The following is a 20,753-nucleotide window of genomic DNA, read 5'->3' as shown; positions in this document are numbered from 1 at the left end:
GTCCCACTTCCCCCGTCACAAGGAGGGTTTGCCCTGGGGAGCAGATGCTGTGGGGCTCAGCGTCGTGCACGCTGGAGGTCCTCCTGTTCAGATCATTCTGAGATCATTCAGACCAGTTTTGCAGGTGACTTGCAGCAGCCAAGGCACTAAAGCATCCACCAGTCCCCAGGCACTAGAGCATCCATCCACCGACAGTGGGCACAGATCTGGTGCTTTCTGGGGGACAGTGCTGGGACAGGGCAGCTACGGCCCCCTGCGCTGCCACCCTCGCTCGCAAGGAGCAGCTCACACCTGCGTGGCAGGACGTATCAGAGCTGGTCCTGCTCTCTCCATCCCCGTTGAGCTCCCATTTTCCCTTTCAGCCTCATTCTTCCCACCTTGGAGGTGCCGGGAACCTTACTGAAGTTGGACGCATCTGGGTAAGGCACCCCTTCCCTCCCTGTCCTGAAGCGTGAGCTTCACATGATAAACCAAGGTGTTGAGTGGCATCATCATCATCAAGAGCAAACTGGCCCCTGTCCCGGAGCCCGGGGGCCAGAGGAGCCCCGTTTCCCAGCCAGCTGGGAAGAGGGCAGGGCAGCACTGCAGCCCCACGGACGCCTGTGCCCGGATGCTGCTGGAAGCCGGCAGGGAAAGGACAGAGCAGGGGGTTGCACCAGGTGCTGGCTGCGCTGGCTGCAGGAAGGCTGTTGGAGAGGGCCGTGTGCCCGGACCCTGCAGCCCCGACCACCCCCATCACCCCCTTCCCTGCTGCTGCTGCTGCTCAGCCGGGCTCTGCTCTGCTTCCCCCCCCAGACCCGCTGCTCTGGTGCTCACCCCGGCCCCTGGAAAAACAGAGCTGGAGGAGCAGGTGAGAGATGTGGGAGGGCTTTGACTAATAAAAATCCCTGAAATCCCAGCGCTTACCCTGCAGACCCCTCTGCTTCCTCAGGCGTGGCCATGCAGTGCGGCAGGCGCCTGGCATCCGGGATCGGGCAGCTGGGACCAGGGGGCACCCCGGGGTGCGAGGGAGAGGTGAGGCAGCTCGGTGTCCCCCAGCTCCGCTCCCGAGACTGCCTCTTACCATAAAGCGATGGATGAGCAGTAAGGCCTGCTGCTTAACGGGGATGGTGGCAGCGTGCAGCTGGCTTAATAGAGATGCTCCTGCCTGGTGCCAGGCAGTTAAGTGATAATTAACCAGGTGCTTGGGAAGGTGATGCTGAAAGCCAGCCCTACGCCGCTGCTGCGGGGTAGAGGCTGAACACCCACCTCTGTGCACCCCAGACATAAAGGTGCCTTGGCTGGGGCCACATGCACCCCAGAAACGTGCTGCTCTGCACCCTCGGGGCCAAGCGAGGGAGTCGGGGATGAGACCCCGGGTAAGCCAGGGCGGCGAGTACTGGGCAGCTTCGGTTGCTTTTAGGTGCAAGGAGCCACGAAGCCATCCACCACCTGCCTGTCACCTTCAGCACGAGCAGCCATCCTTGTCTGCAAGGGTAAATACTGCTTTACAGGTGGGGAAACCGAGGCACCAAGTGAGCAAGACCAGCATGTTTCTGCAGCATTAGGTATTGATAAAGCACTGCGGTGACCTGGCAGCGCGGGCAGGGAGGTCTGAGCTCCGTCGCCCAAGGGGTGAGGTGGCTCGGCGATCGCAGGGAGATGCACCCGATGCAGTGGAGGAGGAGAAATGCTGCTGGAGAAACCGAGCAGCACCGTGGAGGGAGAGGCACCCACGGAAGCAGCACGGGAAGGGGTGTGCAAGCTGGGACCCCCCTGCTCGGCTCAGCACCGGGGAGCTGAGCCTGGGCTGGAAAAACAAGGCTGGAAGAGCAGGTGAGAAATGTGGGAGGGTTTTGATTAATAAAGGCAAGACTGAGGGAAGAAACACGGCTGGGCTCCAAGTGGGCAAAAGGCTGCTGAGAGAGGAGGGAACGATCCTGCCTCCAGGCCCCCAGGGCAGGGGAAGGAGACCGTGGGTGTAAACTGTAGCAAGGGAAATTTGGGAGAGATGCCAGGAGAAATGCTCCCGGGAGGAGGCAGGCACAGGGGGCTGCAGAGGCTTCCTCCACCCTGGGGTCTGTAGGGTCAGGGGGGTTTGGGATCAGGTCCATCCCGAGGGTGCTCCAGCACCGCACACCCCGTGCGGCCGCAGCCAGGCTGGCCAGGGCACATCTGGTGCCAGCCTGGCCCAGCCCGCCCGGACCGGCTGAACCAGTAGACGTGGGGCTTGGCCAGCAGGTCCCCGTCTGCATGGCGGGGGGTCGGGGGACGCAGCACCTCAGCCCCCAGCTAGCTGGGCTGTGCCTCCAGGGACGGCGGGGGCACCTGCAGCCACCGCTACCGCTTGCAGGTTGTGTGAAACAGAGCGCTTGTCAAGTCCCTCCTGTATATTGTATTATATTTATTATATTATATTTATTAGATTATATTATACTTTATTATATTATTAGAGCTGTCAGGCCAAGCACTTCAAGGCTGGAACCATCAGCTTCGTAGTTGCTTGGGTAACCTTAGCCCGTCCCCTCGGACAATGAATGGGGCTGCAGGAGAAGTGCCGCGTGTGACTGTGGCGTTCAGGACACGGTTACAGGCGCTACTGGTGGCAGCGAGGGTGACAAAGCCCCAGCGCGGTCCAGGGTGCCCGGTGTCAGCGTCCCCGGGGCCAGCGAGACACAGCGGGATGGGTCCGCGGCGGGGACGGTCGGCGCGGGCAGCGCGGGGCGGGCAGGCACCAGCCCCTGCGGGGGTGCAGGGGGACAGCCCGTGCGTGCGGTGGGCGGGGGTCGAGGGTGGGGGGACACGACTGCCGCGGACGGCCCTGTCCCCCGTGGGTGCAGGGGGAGGGGTGTGTCCTAGCGTGGTGCGGGCAGGGAGGTGGGCGCGGGCAGGGGTCAGGCGTGCGTCCCCAGCGGGTGCCGGAGCGGGTGCGCGTCCCCGGTGGGTGCAGGGTGAGAGGCGCGTGTGCACGCATGCGGGCACGTTCGCAGCCCCGTGGGTGCGAGGGGCGGCGTGCGTTGCCGCGGGGTGCGGGGGGTGCGTGCAGGCGTGGGGGCAGGGCAGCACCCCCCGAGCGTGCGGGGCGGGAGGAAGGGCAGGCGGCGGCGCACCGAGCCGCACCCGCGCCTCCCCCAGAGCCCCCCCCCGCCCCCTGCCCTGCCGGGCCCAGCACGGCGCAGGGGGGGCTGCAGGCATCCGCCCCAGCCCCGTGGGGCTTCGCGGGCCTGACCTCACTGGCACCTCATACCCCTGCGGTGACATCATCGGGGAGTCACCGGCCCCGCCGGGAGCCCGGGCTGCTGGGGGCGGGGCGGGGAGCGGGCTGGGACCCCGGGCGGGGCCGGGGGGCCGGAGCGGGCGGGGCGGGCCCGAGGCCACGGGGACGGCCCCTCCCCCCCCACCCCCCACCCCCCAGTCCCCCCGCGGGCGCAGCCACCCCGGGGCGCGGGCGGCGGGGCGGGGCCTCGGGCGCGGGGCGGGGCTTGCGCGGAGGGGGCGTGCCCTCCGGGCAGGGGGCGGGGCCGGGCGGCTCGGGGCCGGGGCGCGCTCGCGGGGGTCTCCCCCGGCCGCGCCGGCGGGGGCGTGTCCGCGGCGGGAGAGGGGGCGTGTCCCGCAGTAAAGGGGCGTGTCCCGCGCCCGGCCGCGGCGGCGGCGGCGTTGCTCGGGGTGACGCGCGGATGCAGCCGGCTCCCCTGACGTCACCCGCGGGGAGGGGCCGCTCCCCTCCCCCCTCCCCTCCGCGGAACGTCCCGCCGGCGCCGCGCCAATGGGCGGGCGGGGGGGGCGGGGCCGCCGGGCACCGCCCGCCAATGAGGCGGCGGCGGCGGCCCCGGGCGACAATGGGGGGCGCCCGGGGCGCACGTGGGGCCGCCGCCGCCGCCGGGGGTCCGCGGCCCGGGGCGGGGAGCGCGGTGCCGGGGCGCTTCGTTCCGCTCCGCTCCGCTCCGCTCCGTCCCGCCCCGCCGCTGCCCCGCGCGGCGCTGGGGCACTCCCCTCCCCCGCCCTCCTCCCGCCCCTCCGGGCCCTCCCCCTGTGTCACGGCGGCGCCCGCATTCGGGGACGGGCACGGCGGAGGGAGGGAAGGAGGGAGCGAACGAACGAGCGAGCGAACGGCGGCCGCCCCAGCATGTGGCCCGCCCGCGCCGTGGCGGCAGCGCGGCGGCGGCGGCGGCGGCGGGCAGGTGCGCGGCCGCTGAAACGGAGCGGGGGGGCGTAGGGGCGGGGAGCCGCCCGCCCGCCCCCCCGCCGCCGCCGCCCTCGCCCGGCGCTGTCAGGTGCGTGCCGCCCGCCAGCATGGCTCCGCCGCGCCGCCGGACTTAGCGCCGGGCCGCCCGCCGCGGCCCCGAGCCGCCCGGGGGGAGGCTGCGCGCCCGCCGTGCCAAAGGCTCCCCCCCCCCCCATCCATCCCGCTTCTCCCCGCCCAGGTGCCCCGCCGCCCGGCTCCGGAGTACGCCGGTCCCCGGCCGAGGATGCCGCCCGCCGCCGGTCGCTCCGCTTCATCTGTTGCTGCCTGACCGCGCCGCCAGCCCGGTGCAGCCTCCGCCGATGGATGCGGCAGCCCCCGCGCCCTGCCCGCCCGCAGCCGCCCCGCTGCCTATTGTGCCGGGAACGACTCCGGAGCTCCGCGGCTGGTAAAAAAAAAAACAAAAAACAAAAAAACAAAAACCAACAAACCAAAAAACAACCTCCCCGTCTCGCCCGGGGCCGGAGAGGCGACCGATGAATATGCAGCATCCCCCCCGGCTCGTCTCTCCCGTTAGCCGCCCGTTCGCCGGCGCGGAGCCGGGCAGAGCCGCCTGCTAGAGCTCCGCCGGACTTCGGGCTGCACCCCCGCCGCCTGCGCCCCTCCAGGACCCGGGCGCACGGAGCGGCTCCTCCTTCCCTTCTCCCCCTCCATCCGAGCTTGGAGCCCTTCTTCGCACTCCTCTCCCTCTCGTGTTTTTGGGTTTTTTTGTTTGGTTTTTTTTTCGGGTGGAAACCGACCGTAACTCCGGGGAGGGGGTTGTTGGCGGGTGGGGGGAGAGCGGCGGGGAGGGGACCATGGAAGAAAAGCTCCAGGCGCATCAGGTGGAGATCGACCCGGATTTCGAGCCGCAGAGCCGGCCCCGGTCCTGCACTTGGCCTCTCCCCCACCCCGACTTCGCGGCGGAGGAGGAGGATGGGGGCGCGGCGGGAGGACCCCCGGCGCTGGCGGCCGGCGGCGGGGAGGGAGCCGAGAACGCGGCGGCCCCGGCGGAGCGCAGAGCCGCCGCCGCCGCCTCCCTGCCGCCCCCCGGCGCGGACGTCGGGCAGCTCCGCAAGGCCAAGACCTCCCGGAGGAACGCCTGGGGCAACCTCTCCTACGCCGACCTCATCACCAAAGCCATCGAGAGCTCGCCGGAGAAGCGCCTCACCCTCTCGCAGATCTACGACTGGATGGTGCGATACGTCCCCTACTTTAAGGATAAAGGAGACAGCAACAGCTCCGCCGGCTGGAAGGTACCTGACCCCCCCGACCCGAACCCCGGTGCAACTTTCCCCCTGCTCCCGCAGCCGCACCGGACTCCGGATGATTCCCCGGGGCAGCCGGAGCTTGCCCCCGGCCGTGGGGCTGGGGGGATCCCCGCTTTCCTCGTGGCTGGGGGGATCAGGGCTCGGTCAAGCTTTGGGGAGAGCCGGTGCCTCGCGGCGTTGCGCGCTGGAGCCGGGGCGAGCTCGTCCCCGGTTCACCCGCTGGCCTCGGGCCGGGTGGCGCGGCGGGGCCGGGGCGCCGTGCTGCCGTCCTCCCGGGGAGGTCAGGGAGAGGGGACGGCGGCGGGGAGGGTGGTGGCGGCCAGCTCTCCCGCTGGCCTGCGGGCACCGGGGTACGGTGCGTGACCGCCCCGCCGCCGCGGCTCCGCCTGTCCCTGCCTGCGGGCACCCCAGCCGTGCCAGGTCCCGGAGCGCCGGCGGCGTGCCCGGGAGGACAGCCGGAGGGAGGGCCGTCCCCAAACAGGTGTCTCCGGGCTGGCTTTTACCCAGTTCTGGGTAAAAAGACGCACTTTTACCCATTGCGTCTCCCCCGTCTCAGCCCCCGCCCTCCCCCGGGCCGCGTCCCCCTCCCGGGGGGCCACGCAGGCAGCACACGGCCCCCGCGGCTCCACGCTGGCTTTCCCCGGCTCTGCTCCCGGCTGGCACCGTGGGCTCGTCAGAAATCCCCGGCGCAGGCAGCAATCCCCCTCTTGCTCGGTGCCGGCTGGGGCTGCACTGCACCGGCCATCCCGGCACCGGCGAGGGCACGGGGGGTGCCAGGCCCTGGGGGGTCGCACCGGCCCCTGCCCCTGGCACTCGCCCGGCTCTGCGCGGGGAAGGGGGAAGAGATCGCCTGTGTCCAGATGGTGTCAGTAAAAAGGAGACGGTTTCTCTTAAGCCCTCCCCTAAGCCCTGTCACCTCCAGTGTGATTAGTGTGTAACGAGGCTTCGGGGGCTCTAATACCAGCCTGCGGTCTTGGCACGGCGTGCCCTGGCTCTGTCGGAGGCGGCCGGACCCGGCCCGCCCGGGGGGGTCCTTCATGGTTGCAAACAGGGTTCTTTTGGGGCAAGGAGGCTGGACTCTCTCTGTGGCACCCGCGGCCGGGCCGTGGGAGCTGGTGTTGCGTGGAGGCTGGGCATCCTGTCTGCCTTGCCCCACTCGCGATGGGTGGGCATGGGGCAGCCGGTGTCCTCCCGGTGTGGAGATTCACCGGGGGAGGGTGTCGGGGGCTGCGGAGGCAGCAGTCGCATGGGGGTCTCTCAAACCTCCACCCGGACCAAGACCTGGGTGGCCTTGGGCACTCGCTGGGGGAGAAGGGTCTCCCCAAGGCTCGCACCCGTTGGGGACAGTGGGGGGCATGCACTGATGCGGGCTGGGGACACGGCGGGGATGTTTGTTGGGGCTCTGGACCAGTGGCCGGGAGGGCTGGGATGCGGAGCGAAGGGATTCCCGGGCAGCCGTGTGTGTCACCGGGGGTGTGGGATGCTTGGGGACCCCCCCGGCCAGGTATCCCTGAAGGGCGGCCTGGGGGAGCGAGCGTGAGGGGACGGAGCCATGAGCAAGTTTGTGTGCCCAGCCACGGCTGGGTGGGAGCGAGGAGGGGGATGCTCGTGTTTCCCGGTGCTGGCATGTGAGCCAAAGCCATCGAGCAAAGCCCTCCCCGGTGGGATGGACCCCGGCTGGGGATGGCAGGGCCAGCAGCCGTCCTTGTCACAGGCGAGTGCTGGGGTTTGATCCACCTGCAGCTTGCACGGGACAGAGGAGTGACCCGTGTCCTCTCTGGGCGTGCCGGGGCTTGCACAGGGGACACTGGCAATGTGCGGGTGTGTCTGTGCAGGTGTGCGAGGTGGCACAGGCTTCCTGTCCCGCCTACGCCGGCACCGGCTTTTGGCCCCTGGGCAAGGACAGGCTGTGACAGCAGCATTGCCTTCCCACATCAGTCCTGGCAGAGGTGACCCTCGAGGGCATCCTCCCGGGAAAGCAGGAGTGGCCTTTCCCCGTGTCAGCTGTCACTGGGGGTGTCCCCTGATGTGTCCCAGAGCCACGGGAGGGCCAACACCTTCTCCCGGCAAAGCCTCCACCAGGGAGCGTGTGGGAGCAACGCCGGTTGTTCAGCCCTGTCCCTTGCCCCCCACGCCCTTCCTGGTGTCCCTTGGGGTAGGGACGGTGCTTGGCCTGCGTCCCCATACCGGCACTGCCCAGGGTGCTACCAATGGAGCCCCATCACCCGGCATGGGGCTTGGTGGCTTTCTCGAGGGGGCTGTGTCCCCAGAGGCTTCATGGGTGCGTGATGTGCAAGGGGGGAGGGACCGGCTCGGGGTCCAGCTGCCGTTGGGCACAAAAGGGCATTTGCAGGCACTGCTCGCTCGGGTGGTCTCACCCGGGTGCACCCTGGGATGGGATGCTCTCCCCTTTCCTGCCCCATCTCCACGTCGTAGCGGCTCCGCCGTGGCTCTGCCTATCTTCCCCTGGGCTGCGGGCCGGTGGCTCCACTGCCCGGGCTGCACCGCTGCTGCCTGCTCCCTCTCAGCAGCTCCCTTGCCCCCGCGTTGGCACCGTGGCTTGAACCTCCCAGCCCAGCGCTCAGCCGGTCATTGCAGGGCAGATGGGAGGGCTGAGGGCTGCCCAGCGAAACGCCCTGCCTGCACACCGGTCCTGGCAGGGCACGGTACCCTGGGCCTGTTCTGATGCCGCCAATGCCCGATCCCCAGCTGGGGCGGGCGGTGCGAGGGCTGCAACAGCCCGGGGAGAGAATTGGTGTGCAGAGACCCCCGTTGCTTGGCAGTCTCATTGGACACCAGTGTGCCAGGGGTTAAACACCTTCCCCGCAGCCCCGTGTCCCTCCTGGCTGTCCCCTGCCCCGGATCCCCTGGGTGCCCTTGCGCATCCTTCCCCGGGGCAGGCTGGCAGCTCGTGGTGCTGCGGGAGCACCCAGGGCGCTGGGCAGTCAATTTTGTAGTAACGAGCTGCTGGTGGCTTAGTAAAGAGCCGCTGGAGATGCCATGTCCCTCCTGCCCCAGGCCTGGGAGAAGCATGGCGGATTTAAAGCATCACCAGCACAGCGGTGTCGGAGGGGGGGTCTCAGGTAATGGGCTGCTCCTTTAATTATCTCCTTCGCAGCCTCCCTGTGCCAGGAAAAGTGGGATGGCGGAGGTATGGGAGCCCGGCCAAGGGCACAGCATCCCCACAGGGCGCTGGCTGGACTGTGCCGGTCCAACAGGACTTCTCCAAACCCCCACTGCCCTGCTCCGGCACTGGGAGGACTTTCCCAGCACGACCCCTTCCCGCATCTAGCCAGCCATGGGGATGCTGCACCCGCACCTGGCCGTGGTGTCCGATGTGTCCGTTGGGAATGTGTTTCCCCAGGCTGGTTAGTTATCTCTTGAGGGGAAGGATGTGGGCACAGGGTGCATTTTGGGGTCAGGCCTCTCCTTCTCCACCAAGCTGCAGGTTGCATTATGTGGTTTTATGGCGAGGTAAACTGAGGCACAGTACCTAAACATCTTGTCCGTGCTCAGCATCGGGACCAGGACCCAGCCCTGTCTAACGGGGAGGGGGGCATACTCTGGCCGCTGCCCCCCTGGGCTGTGCATTCCCCAGGGCTCCCCGCGCCACGGCGGGCTGGGCCGGCATGTTGGGCTCGTGCACCGGGAGCTGCTGCTGCTTCCCGACGCAGGGCAGCAGGCGCCCGTTGACTGACAGTTCTGCTTAATTAGGGAGTTGTTATTTTATCAATTCCAAAGCGCTTGAAGTTTTCTGCTCCAGCTCACGCTTTCCACTTGTTAATGGGAAACCAACACCCTCCGTCAAAAGGCAGCAGCACTGATGCATTTTAAAGGTTTCTGCTTGCTCTGGTTTGACATCCAAAATATAACAATCAAGCAATCAGCTGGTGGATGCCTGTTTGATGCAGCTCTGACAGAGCTGAAAACCTTAATTTCCCAGCCCTCCCCTACACCTCCTCCTCCTTTATATCCCTGTGTCGGTAGCACGGCGGCTGCTCCCGGTGTGGGGGACTGGGGCTGCGGGGTCCTGCTAGCCCACGGGAGTGCTACGTGCTCGGGGCAGGGCGGCTGCCATGCAGAGACACCCTGCCCATCCACCCCAGTGCCACCTTCCCCTTGCAGGGCAGAATGGAAATGAATTGGGGAGAAAAAGGGGTAGAAAGGGTGTTTGGGTGGGAGCATGGTCTGAGTGGCCCGTGCTGCCCGTGGAGTCAGGGTGTACTGGGGTGCTTCACCTCCTTGCTGCGGATGGAGACCCCTGAGGGACGTCCCCATCTCTGTGCTAGCGAAGGGAGGCAGAGCCATGGCCTTGGCCCAGAGCACAACCCCAGCAGGCACTGCGTGGACACGGCGAGAGCATCCTTCAGGGGAGCTGCTCCCGGCTCTGCGTACTCTGTCACTGATGCCACCCCCTGCCTGAGCCCTGCCCTTCCCCTCTTGGATGGGGGCTAGTGCATCTGCCCGGGATCTTGCCCTGTGCAGCTGGAGAGGCTCGAAACCAGCGCTTGGGACTAATGGGGACGACTTTCCCCTTGCAGAGGGCAGCTTGGGTGCCAGTGAGGGAGCAGGTGGTGCCGTGGGAGGTGGCGCAGTGGCGAAGGGGGGGAGTCACGGGGAGGATGGGGTGACACGGCTCTGGGGTGACACGGCTCTGGGCGCGCACAGCGGGCTCACTCCCCTTTGCACGGGGATTAGCAGCGTGCATGCCACCTGGCCCCGGGGGCTTGGCGGAGGGCAGGGCCCCGAGGCACCGGGCTGAGCGCGGGGGCTGCCCGCTCAGGGCTCCTGTGGGGCGGTTTGGCTCGGCTCAGCTCAGCTCACGTATCCCCATCCTCTCCATATATGGAGATTTTTCCAGCAGCACAGAGAGCCCGATGCTCCCCAGAGAGCTGCCCGCGGCCAGGAGCAGAGGGGCTGGGAGAGCCCAGCCATCCCGGGGGCCAAGCGGGGCCGGGAGGGGCTCCTTCACCTCCGGGAAACCCGTCTGCTTCGTCCCCCAGACAGCCCCTGGATAAGCCGTCCCAGCTCTCCCATCCCCACAGGTGCAACGCCCCTGGGGTCCCCCCAACGTGAGGGGACCCCTCCACCCTTTCTTGCAGTACAGGTGGGGTCCCCCCGGGATGCTGGGCTGGGGTACCCGACCCTTCAGCATCCCGGGGCTAGAGTGGGGGACTTCTCGCCCATCCCCAACTTCACACAGGGATGGGGGAACCCGCTCGCTTCCCCCCGACCTGCCGGGATGTGCTCCGGTGTTGCTGGTGGCACGGCTGTGAGGAATCCCCCGCGCTCCTCTCCTCCTTCCTGCCTCATTTTTCTCTCTCCTTTTGGAGGTTTTCATCTTCCTTCTAATTCCCCCCCCCCCCCCCCCCCCCTTCTGGAATCGCTTTTCATGCAGCGCTAACTGCTGAAGTAACACAAACCTGCTAAATGGTCCGGCTTTATGATAGCATAAAAATGATACTACAGCAGTGAGTGGGGCTTTATTAAACCCAGGGGAAAGGCTCCAAATGAACAGCTTGCTCTGCTCTTAGCTTCCCCACTGCACCCCCCCCTTTATTTTTAATAACCGCTGGAATATAAACTACAGTTAAGATCCTGCGGACTAGAAGAGTGCTCGCAGCCCGGCATTATCCCTGTCTGTCCCTGCGCGTGGGTCCCTATGTGCATCCCTCCCTCCCGCTTGCCCGGTGCTGGGATGGGAGGACCAGCATCCTGGGCTGGGAAACGAATTTCCTGGTGCTTGGCTTTGTACTTAAAAAGCCTTGTAAATACTTTGCAGGGATGCCGTGCCTCCAGTGGGTCAGGCCAGGCGTGATGTGGGAGCGAGCTGGAGCTCCTTGGCCCGGCTTCCCATCCTGGTGGGATCCTCACTGGGATGCTGCTGGCCGCGGGAGGTCCCCTGGGCTTCGGGCGCAGGGTTGGACCCCTGTCACCACCGTGTCCTTGCAGAGGGAGCACGCAGGAAGGGGATGAATCTCCCCTCCCCACTGCCACAGCGGGGTCCGGGCACAGTCGGACCCCCAGCCCCAGGCTGTCCCCTCCGTCCCCAGGGTGCACCCCAAGCTGTGGTGTCACCGTGCCCTTGGGTCTCCCGTGGGAATGCTCTGGAGCCGGGTATGGGGTCTCCCCCTTGCCACCCCACTGCACCCTGGCCCTGCCTGCGGGGAGGCAGCTGCCTTCCCCCCTGCCCTCCCGTACCCACCGGCGGTGGGCTTGCTGCTCCCCGATCGCGTTACTTTTAATTAGCCTGACACTTCCCGTCGGCTCCTCTCTCCCGCTGAAGGTGCCTGATTAGTGCTGAGGTGAAAGGCACTTTGGGTTACGGAAGGACACGCGGAGAGGCTCGCCTGTCTGCCGCTGAAGCTCATTTTGGACAGCATCTGTTCATTATTCTGTGGTGCCTTGGCGGGGTGCCAGCCAGGAGAACTGAAAGCCCCGGCACAAAGCTTGCTTTCACCCGCTGCGGGGAGGAGGAGGAGGAGGCAGCCAGTGCTGGGAGGGGATGCGGGGACCCCCAAAGCGGGCTGGTCCCTTCCCTCCCAGCGGGGATGCTCCAGCATCCTGCAGCATCCTGAGCTGTCGCCTGCTGCGGTTCTGGCCGTGGGGTGTCCAGGCCCCCCGGGACTGCTGCTGTGCTGTTGGGTGGGGGGCAGCAGGGGGGCTGCCCTAGAGGGGTTAGCAGCAGGACAGGGTGATGTTGGGGTCTGCGTGGCCGGTGCCTACTTTTTCAGAAGGGGGCTCATCCTTCCCCCCCCCGGCACCCCCCGGCTGTGCCCCTCAGGGCTGTGCCCTGCGCCAGGGCTCGGCAGCAGGGAGGCTCCCGGGCTTTGCTGCCTGCTGGCCCCCTGGGCACGGGTGCCGGGGTTGATGGCACTTTGTACCCACCAAGCCAGGGATGCAGCAGCGATGCAGCCCGGCTCGCTGCTCTCCTGGGGCCTGCGGGGCAGAGGAGGTTTCCCAAACAGCCCTGGGTGCTGGCAATGGGGGCATGCGGGGGGATGGCTCCGCCACCTGGATACCCTGGTGCGGGCAAACTCTTGCCGGCGCCTGCCCATGGGGCTGGGCAGAGCATGGGGAGCTGCAGGCAGCGATGCCGCACGGCATCCACCGCCTGTGCACGCACGTCTGAATTTGCACGTGTTCCCTCGCACGCCTGTGCGTGTGCATTCGGGGCGCGGCGCATGCACACGTGGCGCACGTGCACCGGGCTCGCCACGTGCGCTCCCACGTGTGCTTGCACCCGCATGTTGCAGTCAGATGCGCATCGGGTGTGCAAGGACAGCGTGGGGAAGGGCCCTTGAACATGCCTCGGCCTGGCTCGTGCCGCTGCACGGCCCTCCTGGGAGCACGGGCTGGTGGCAGCGTCCTCCTGTCCTTGGGGACCAGGGGGGCCAACATGGCCTCGCTGTGGGGCGGTGGGTACCGCAGGGGCTGGGTGCTTTTGAAGACGTGGCTGTGTCTCGGTGGGGGGGAGCCCGAGCCAGGGCGCCAAGCAGCCACCTTTGATTTGCTGGGAAGGGAAAAAAAAAACCAACCCCAAAACCAAAAAACAAAGAAAAAAAGCCAACCCCAAGAAAGAGAAGAAAGGCGAGGGTTGTTCGGAGCCGCCTGCCACCTGGCGCGGTGCCAGCCTGGGGACGCTCCGGAGCAGACATGCCAAGCTGTAATTGCAGACAGGCTCATTTCAAGAGACGAGACGGTTATTTTTAACTCACGTTAAGGTAATGCACTGATCTCCTGCCTGCTGGTTCAAAAGTTCAAACACCCCCCCCCCCCAAGCCCCATTTGCTCACCCACCCCATGCCGGTACCCCCCGGCTGGGCTCTGGGTGCCCCCTGGAAGGCGCATCCCCTTCCCCGCGGCCCCGTGGCCGGGCAGCCTGGTGCTGCCAGACACCCTCGCCCTCCCCGGGGCAGCCTTTGTGTCTCCCAGGGAGTCTGGCTCCTTTCCTGCGGGATTGGGAGGAGACCGCGGCCGCGGCTCGCCCTGGGGTACAGAGGAGACGGGCGTTTGCGGGGCTGCGCCAGCTTCATGCCCAGCCTTGGCGCTGCCGAGGTCCCCAAGGGACAGCGTGGGGACTGGGCGCTGCGTGCCGGGGTGCCAGATCCGGCTTGGAGTCCAGTGGGAAAGCCTTGCAGTGCTGCCAGTGGTAGCGCTGCTCGCTCTGCGAGGTCCCCGAGCACTTTCCACTCACAGCCCCGTGTGCTGGTGGCCGAGCCGCCCCGGGGACTGCTGGCATCTCCTCCAGCAGCCAGGCTGGCAGGGACGGCAGGGTGGTGCGGGGATGGTGGGATGCGGGTTCCCCCGTCCTCGGGCTCGCTGGGCATCCCCGCAGTGGAGGGCTGAGCCTCTGGGCCGCCCATCCGGTTGGACTGGCCACTGAGCCCAATGCTCCCAGTGTTGGTCCACGCCGAGGACCATGCAGCCACGTTGGCAGTGGCTGTTGGCAGCAGGAGAGCCCAAAAGCCAGGCGCAGGGATCTATCAACTTTTTTTTTTTCCTTAAAACATATTGCAGCGTGCCAGGAGGGCCTGTCTCTGGGTGCCCTCTGCTCCTGGGGGAGCAGCTTTGCTCCCCGTGGCTGGGGAGATGGGATGTCACCAGCCACGTGGGACCCAAGTGGTGCCAAGCCAGGGAGTGTGGGGACGAGCCTGGCACCTGTTCCCCGACCTCTGCCCAAACCATCCAAAGCAAAAGCGGAGCAGAAACACTCCACAGCACATCAGGTTTGGACCTGCAATAGCTGTAATTAATCCTTTGCTCCTCCAATCAGTCTTCCCCAGGAGCTCAGCCGCTTGGAGCTGGCGGGAATGAAGCCCTGGGGCACTCCTGAGCAGGAGCAGCGTGTCCGTCCCCCTGTCCCCAAATGCCCTCTCGCCCTTGTTCGTGGCGTCAGCAGTTTGCCAGACGGCCGGGAACTCCCTGCGTGACTGAGACGTCTTTTGTCCTTGGCTGTCGCATGGCCGGGACCGCCAGCTGCAGGTGCTTCGCTGCTCCCTCTTCCCACTTCCATGGTTCGGCGTTTCCCTCCCGTTGGATGTGGCTGCTTTCGGCAGAAGCGCTGAGGTTCAGGGTCTGGGGGGACCCGAGGGGAGCTGAGACCAGCTGGCCACATTTTGTGGCTTTTTGCCACTCACCCGGGCTCATTGCTGGCTCCTATAGCAGCACATCGTCTGCCGGAGCCGATAAATCAGGGGGGATAGCCCGGCTGCATCAGCGGTGAATTGTGGGGGCCATTATATGTAATGAGTTCAACAAGGACGGCACGGTGCAAGCCGCGGGGGGAGCCTTACCACGATTATTCCTGGACTGTGACCCCAGCAAAGCAGGGGGCATCTCCTAGCCCAGCGGGGCGGCTGGCTCCGCAGGGGGGTTACACGGCCACTCGCTTCCCTGCTCCGCCTGCGCAGACCCGTGCGATGGGGAGGGCTGCCTGCCATCCCCTCTGCACGTGGGGATGGGGAGCGCAGGGGGACTGGGGGGGGTCGTGTGGGTGCCGTCGGCCACGTCCCAGCGTCCACCGATGCCGGGAGCAAGTGTGCACTGTTGTTTTGAGCATCCCTGAAGCCTGCTCAGGCTCTTGGATGTGTTTGATAGCACGGGACTGGAAACGCCCGGTGCAGCCCCCGGGGATGGGAGAGCTGGGGAGACCACGATTGGGACCGTGCTTGGGACCGTGCTTGCTTGGCACCACGCTTGTGACCTACTTTAGCAGCGGGTCCGCTGGCTCCGTCCGCCTGCCGGTGCAGGGCACCGGGAACCATCCCGTCCCGCTGCACAGCCGGTCGCAGCTGCTGAGAGCCGACGGCTGTGGGGAGCGGGTTTAAGCAGGATGAAGAAGGGCAAGTCCCTGGCTCTGCAAAGCCTCGCCAACGGGTTCAGGCAGCCAGGGTGCCACCTCCTGCCTGCAGCTTGCCTGGCCGGCAGCCGGCCCTCGCGCCCTCCCTGCCCCAGGTGGAGGACACGTGCGGAGATGCAGGGAAGGAATTAAGCTTGCGGAGCGACAGGCTCATAAATTTCAGCTTTTTTTTTTGAGACTGTCAAACCTATGACTGTCCCAGGGATGTAAGACAGCATTTTATTGCTGCCTGCTTGATGGTTGTTCCCTTCTCCTCTGCAGCTGTGATTTATCTCTGCACTTTGCGCTGATTGGATTAGAAGTTTAAATGCTAAGGGTGCATAACAATATATTTTTCTTATTAATATTAAAAAATCATTATTGGATTTTTTATAGTTCTGTTTTGAATTGAATCCCCTTGCTTGATTTATTCTCTCTCCCAGAGTAGAATTTAATGCTAATAGGAACAATCATTGCTTTGTTTTGAATCTTTGACTGTTTGGAAAACTTTCCCTGCAAAGGGAAATTACAGCATTATTAAGAGTCCATTAAAAGAGGGTTTGCCCATTCCTGGCTATTACCTGCGAGCTGGAGAGAAAACAAAAAAGCAAAGACAAAGAGTCTCTTTTGCAGGGCTTTCTGCTTACACCCTTCCCTAGGTGTAACACAATTATCATGCCAATTATTACAATCAGCTCTATTCTATCGCAGGTATTAATTGCAGGTCCTGTCGGTGATTTTTTGCGGGACGCCGGGCGGTGAACGCGTGTGCGTGGCAGCAGAGCGCGGCTCGCCCGTGCTCACCTGTGCTCGGACGAAAGGCAGGGGCTCGGCTGCCTGCGACGGGGGGCGATGGGACCACGGGGCTGCTCTGCTTCCCGCTGGATTCCATATTTTTATGAGCCCGCAGGGCTCCAGCAGGCAACGGGCTGGGCACATGCCCCACGGGCAGCCCTGGAGAGCAGAGGCGGGCAGGTGGGAATGGGGTAGGGGCCAGCGGGGGCATGATGCCAGGCAGCTGGAGACGTGCCTGGGCTCCACGCACGGCGCTGGGATGGGTGCAGCGGCGACAGGGAGCTGCGCCAGGCTTGGCACGCGGCCGGCACGGTTGGCGGGGGAGCGCAGCCTGCCCGGGCACGGCTGGGGCAGGCCTGGTCAGCCGCGGCCCCGAGGAGCGGCAAGGCGGAGCGGGGAGGCTGGGTGTGGGGTGGCTGCTGGGCGTAGGTGGGAGCAGCAGGAATGTCAGCCCGAGGCACGCGGGGTCCCGCGCCGGCAGGAGCCTCCCTGCAGCACCGCACCGTGCCAGGCCACCACCCGGCACTCTGCACCCCAAAACCTGCACCCTACACCCTTCACTCTGCTCCCCAAAGCCTGCACCCTGTATCCTGCACCCTGCTCCTCATACCCTGCACCCCGCACTCTGCTTCCCAAACCCTGCAGTCTGCACCCCAAAACCTGCACCCTCCGCTGTGCACCCTGCATTGTGCTCCCCAAACTCTGCTCCCTGCATCCTGCACCTCACACCCTGCACCCCAAAACCTGCACTCCACACCCTGCATCCCAAACCCTGCACCCTGCATCCCAAACCCTGCACGCTGTACCCTGCAACCTGCATCCCGCATCCTGCACCCCACCTGCCCAGACTCCCACCCAGACATTGCTTATTGCAAACCTGTACCCACTGTGCACGCCTTACCTTGAATCCCCCCGTGCACCCCGTACTCTGAACCCGCACACCCAGAAACCCACCTGTGCTTGCTGGACACCCCGTACCCGCACCCCAGCCCCACCCAGCCCACCCCATACCTGGAGCTCATCTACCCCCCATGCCCTCCCGGCTAACCTGGGGCTGCTGGGGCTGGGAGGAGGGGCAGGCAGGGGGCCACGGGCAGCAGGGTGCCCTCACACGCTGCGCCGTGGGCTTGGCTTTCCCCGGAGCTGCCGGCCCCCTGCCCTCTGCCCCACGCATCTTGTCCTCGGTGAGGTCCGCTCTTTGGAGTCACAGCTTGGGCACTGCCACCTGCCCTTCGGTGGGATTCCCAGTTGGCCCAGTGCACCCTGGGCACTGGGAAGCTCCATCTTCCTGGGCCACTGCGCGTGGGTGACGATGCCCTTGAGCACTGGTGTGCTTGGCTCTGCCTCCCCGTCCCCTCTGTGCTCTGTGGGTTTCAGGGTGTTGCTGCAAAGTGCATCAGCTGGGGGGGACAGCCCTGTCCCCCCTCACCCCATGGCATGCCAGCGTGAGCGGGCAGTTGGGGTGTGCACCCCTGTGGGTCTGGGGGTGCAGTGCCGTCCCTTGGGGACCACCCTCTGCTGTGATGGGGTGGGGGGTCCCCAGCACACCTCTGCCGCCCGGCCCACACCGGTGTGATGGGCATTGGGAGAGCACTCCCGCTCACCCTGCTTTCCCACCGTGTGCTGCCAAGCCTGCAAAATAGTTTTTTTCCACCACTGACAACACCGTGGCAAACGCATGCAGCAAAACAGCAGCCCTCAGCGTAATGAGAAAATGCCAGACGGGTGGGTCAGATGCCGGGCTGAGGGGAGCTAGCCCAGGCACGCCGTGGGGTCTGGCTCCCCCGGGGATGGGGCGAGGAGGTGCCACCTCAGACCCCTCTGGAGTGCAGGATGGGCCCCTCCTTGCATGCCATGCCGGGAAGATGCTTGCTCAGAGGTGGTCCAGCCACCTCCCCGCTGCTGCTGGGACAGCACCGCAGGGCATACGTGTGCCCCCCCACCCTCTGCTGGCGGGTGGCACCGGACGCGGCCCCGGCGGGGCTGCCGGTACCCACACAGCATCCCTGGCGTCCAAGCAGCCTGTCCTTAGGTGTCCTCCCAGGCGCTGGGACCGTCTGGCTGAGGTTTCCCGCGCCCCATTCACGGCCAGGCAGCACTGAGATCCTGGCGGTAAGGTTCACTCGCCCTCCGTGCATATTTTTTGGCTGACCCCCTCTTGTTTTTCCTCCATCCCAGAGCCTGAGCGCGCCAGCCAAGGAGCGGCTGTACGGGGAGGCTGCCTGCCAGGCCCCCGAGCCGGCTGCGAGGCCGTAGGATTTATGGCAGCGGCAGCCCCGCACTGGGCTCGTGGTGGCAGCTGCGGGTTTTGAGGAGGGGGCCTGGCGTGGGGGGACACGGGGGGTACCCCTGGGATGCTAGATGGGGTCCTGGCAGGTACCTCAGTGCCCGTTCTGCTGCCTGTCCCTGGGAGGCAGGGACACGTCTCCATGCCCCTGCAGGGCTCGGGGGGGTGGCCCCACCACTGGGGCTTGGGGAGCGAGACTGGGAGATGTGGGGTTCAGTGCTGTGGGAAGAGCAGGGTGCAGTGCTGGGAGAGCTGGAGTACGGGAGTATGCAACGCGGGGTGCAGGGCTGGGAAGCGTGGGGTGCTGCAGCTGCCACGGGGCAGCAAGGGGAGGTACGGGGTGGGCAGTGCTGGCAGTGGGGCCAGCCTGGCTCCCCAAAGCTCCCAGTTTAACCAGCAAGGCCCCAGCAAAGTACCCAGCTGTGGGGGTCTGGGGCAGGGCCCCCCAGCCAAGACCCACAGGTGGCTCCTCAGCAGAGGGGCAGGATGCCCGGAGTCCCCTCCTGCCTCACTGGGGCACCCCCATGGTGGCACGGCCCCAGGGAGATGGGGCCAGTGATGGCTTCGGTCCCCGGGACTCTCCCTGCCCCCAAGACCTCTCCGCAGCACGAATCCTGCTCCTGCCTGCAGAGAGCGAGGAAAACCAGGGGGCTCATATAATTATCATTGCACTCTGAATAATTCATAGCAGCTTTACTCCAACAAAGCCTCTCCCTGCCCCGGCTCCCTGCCACGCCGCCTGGCAAGCGCTGGCCGGCTTTGGGGGTGCCATAAAAGGGGGGGGCAGGCTGGCTGGGATGGTGGGGTGGGTCAGAGGGGTGTCACCTGCTGCCCGCTGCCAGGGGTTGGGGGCGGCGCGGGCAGAGGATGGAGGAGCGGGTTGGCGCGCGTGCCCCTGGGAGCATCGCCCTCCTCCCCGCTGCTCCCCCACCCTGCGCGCCTCAGTTTCCTCCTTGTCACGGTGCCGGCGATGCTGGGGTGGGTAGAACCGGCGAGCGGGTTGTTTCTCTGCCTGGCTGAGGACACCCCGGCTTTTGGGGGGCGTCTGTGCACAAGCACACAGCACCGCGATCCTTCCGGCCGTTCCTGCAAGGCTGGATTTGCCCCAGGGGGGCCGAGACCCCATCCAGCCGGGGTCCGGCTGCAGGGCCAGGAGCTCCCAGCCCCAAGCGCCTGCGAGGCCGGGAGCAGCGAGGGGTTAAACGCAATAAAGCCGGTGTGAAACTTTTGGCTGGGGAGCTGCAGGCAGAAAGTGCATTTGTAGCCGCAAGTGGCCGCCTTGAAGACGATCCAGATCTGTCTGGGAGCCGTCTGCTGCTAAAACCCTTTGATCCACTTACTTCTCCCCGGGGAGCTCCCTGCAGCGCTGGTGCTAATGCCCCCGTGGCGACAGGGGCTTAGCTGCCAGACGGATGCAGGAAAGACCCCCCTCCCGCTGCCAGGGAGGAAAGCAGCCGCGAAAAAAGAGAGGGGCTTTGGGACACAGGAGCGATGCCACCGGGCTTAACCCGCGGGGTGCTGGGGGTGCCTGGGATGGGAGCAGCTTTGGCTGTTCCCGGGCGGTGGGCAAGGATGTGAGCGGATGGAGGGGTGGAGGGAGCGTCGCTGGGTGATTGCCATGATGCCAGGGAGCGTGGGGGGGCGGAGGTGCTGTCAGGGGGAGGGTTCGCATGGCTGGTGGCTCCCCCGACTGCAGATCTGGGGGCTCCCAGCCCCGTGGCCGACTGCCCTCGTGCAGGGCCATGTGCACGGCTTGGCATGACGTTGTACTGCTTGGCAGCCGGACCCGCCAGTGATTTTGGGGGTGATGAGGGCCCGGAGCGGCTCTGCTTGGGCGAGCGTGTCCCTTCTGCCTCCCTGCCAAGCCCCAGGAGCAGGATGTGCCCTCCCGGGGCTGGGGAGGCAGTGGTGGCATGCGTGGCTGTAGCGATGCTCATGGGGATGCGGTTCCTATTCTTCCTCACCCTTCACAGCCCCACAGCCTGGGTTTGTGGGGCAGGAGGACTGGCCTCATGCCCAGCTGCGCCCGAGCGTTTGGGGTTTATCCCGATGTGTATTTTTACCTGCTCCCAGGCTGCGCAGCACTGGGATCCCCATGCTGGCCGTGCTGTGCCAAGCCAGCAGGCATGGGGATAGCTCTTGGGGTCAGTGAAGGTTTGGGGTGTGGGGAGCTGGGTTCTGAGCCAGCTGGGCAATGTTTGCTGGTAGGGAGGTTTTTTCCACAAAGGAAAAGCAAATTTGGGTCACCTGGCCCAGATAGCAAATTGGCTGAAGGGGGAAGGCAGGAAAACCGGCAGCGCTGGGCCGCAAGGAGCCAGCTCCCGCGGGGTTAAACGACATATCGGCAGTTTTGGTTCG

The 20,753-nt window shown here is 66.0% G+C and overlaps 1 protein-coding gene across 1 annotated transcript in view; it reads left to right on the top strand.

Moving 5' to 3' along the window:
• The first annotated feature begins 3,861 nt into the window (after nucleotides 1-3,861).
• Nucleotides 3,862-20,753, top strand: part of FOXO6 (forkhead box O6) — a 40,984-nt gene continuing 24,092 nt past the window's right edge. Inside the window, exons 1-2 of the mRNA XM_075522242.1 lie at nucleotides 3,862-4,253; nucleotides 4,404-5,457. Coding sequence (XP_075378357.1) covers nucleotides 5,020-5,457 — 438 coding nt within the window. The 5' untranslated portion in view covers nucleotides 3,862-4,253; nucleotides 4,404-5,019. The remainder of the gene's footprint in view (nucleotides 4,254-4,403; nucleotides 5,458-20,753) is intronic.

The sequence above is a fragment of the Mycteria americana genome, chromosome 21 (genome assembly GCF_035582795.1).
Source record: "Mycteria americana isolate JAX WOST 10 ecotype Jacksonville Zoo and Gardens chromosome 21, USCA_MyAme_1.0, whole genome shotgun sequence".
NCBI lineage: Eukaryota > Metazoa > Chordata > Aves > Ciconiiformes > Ciconiidae > Mycteria > Mycteria americana.
Note: the sequence above shows the minus strand (reverse complement) of the source record. Positions and strands in the feature narration are given on the sequence as shown.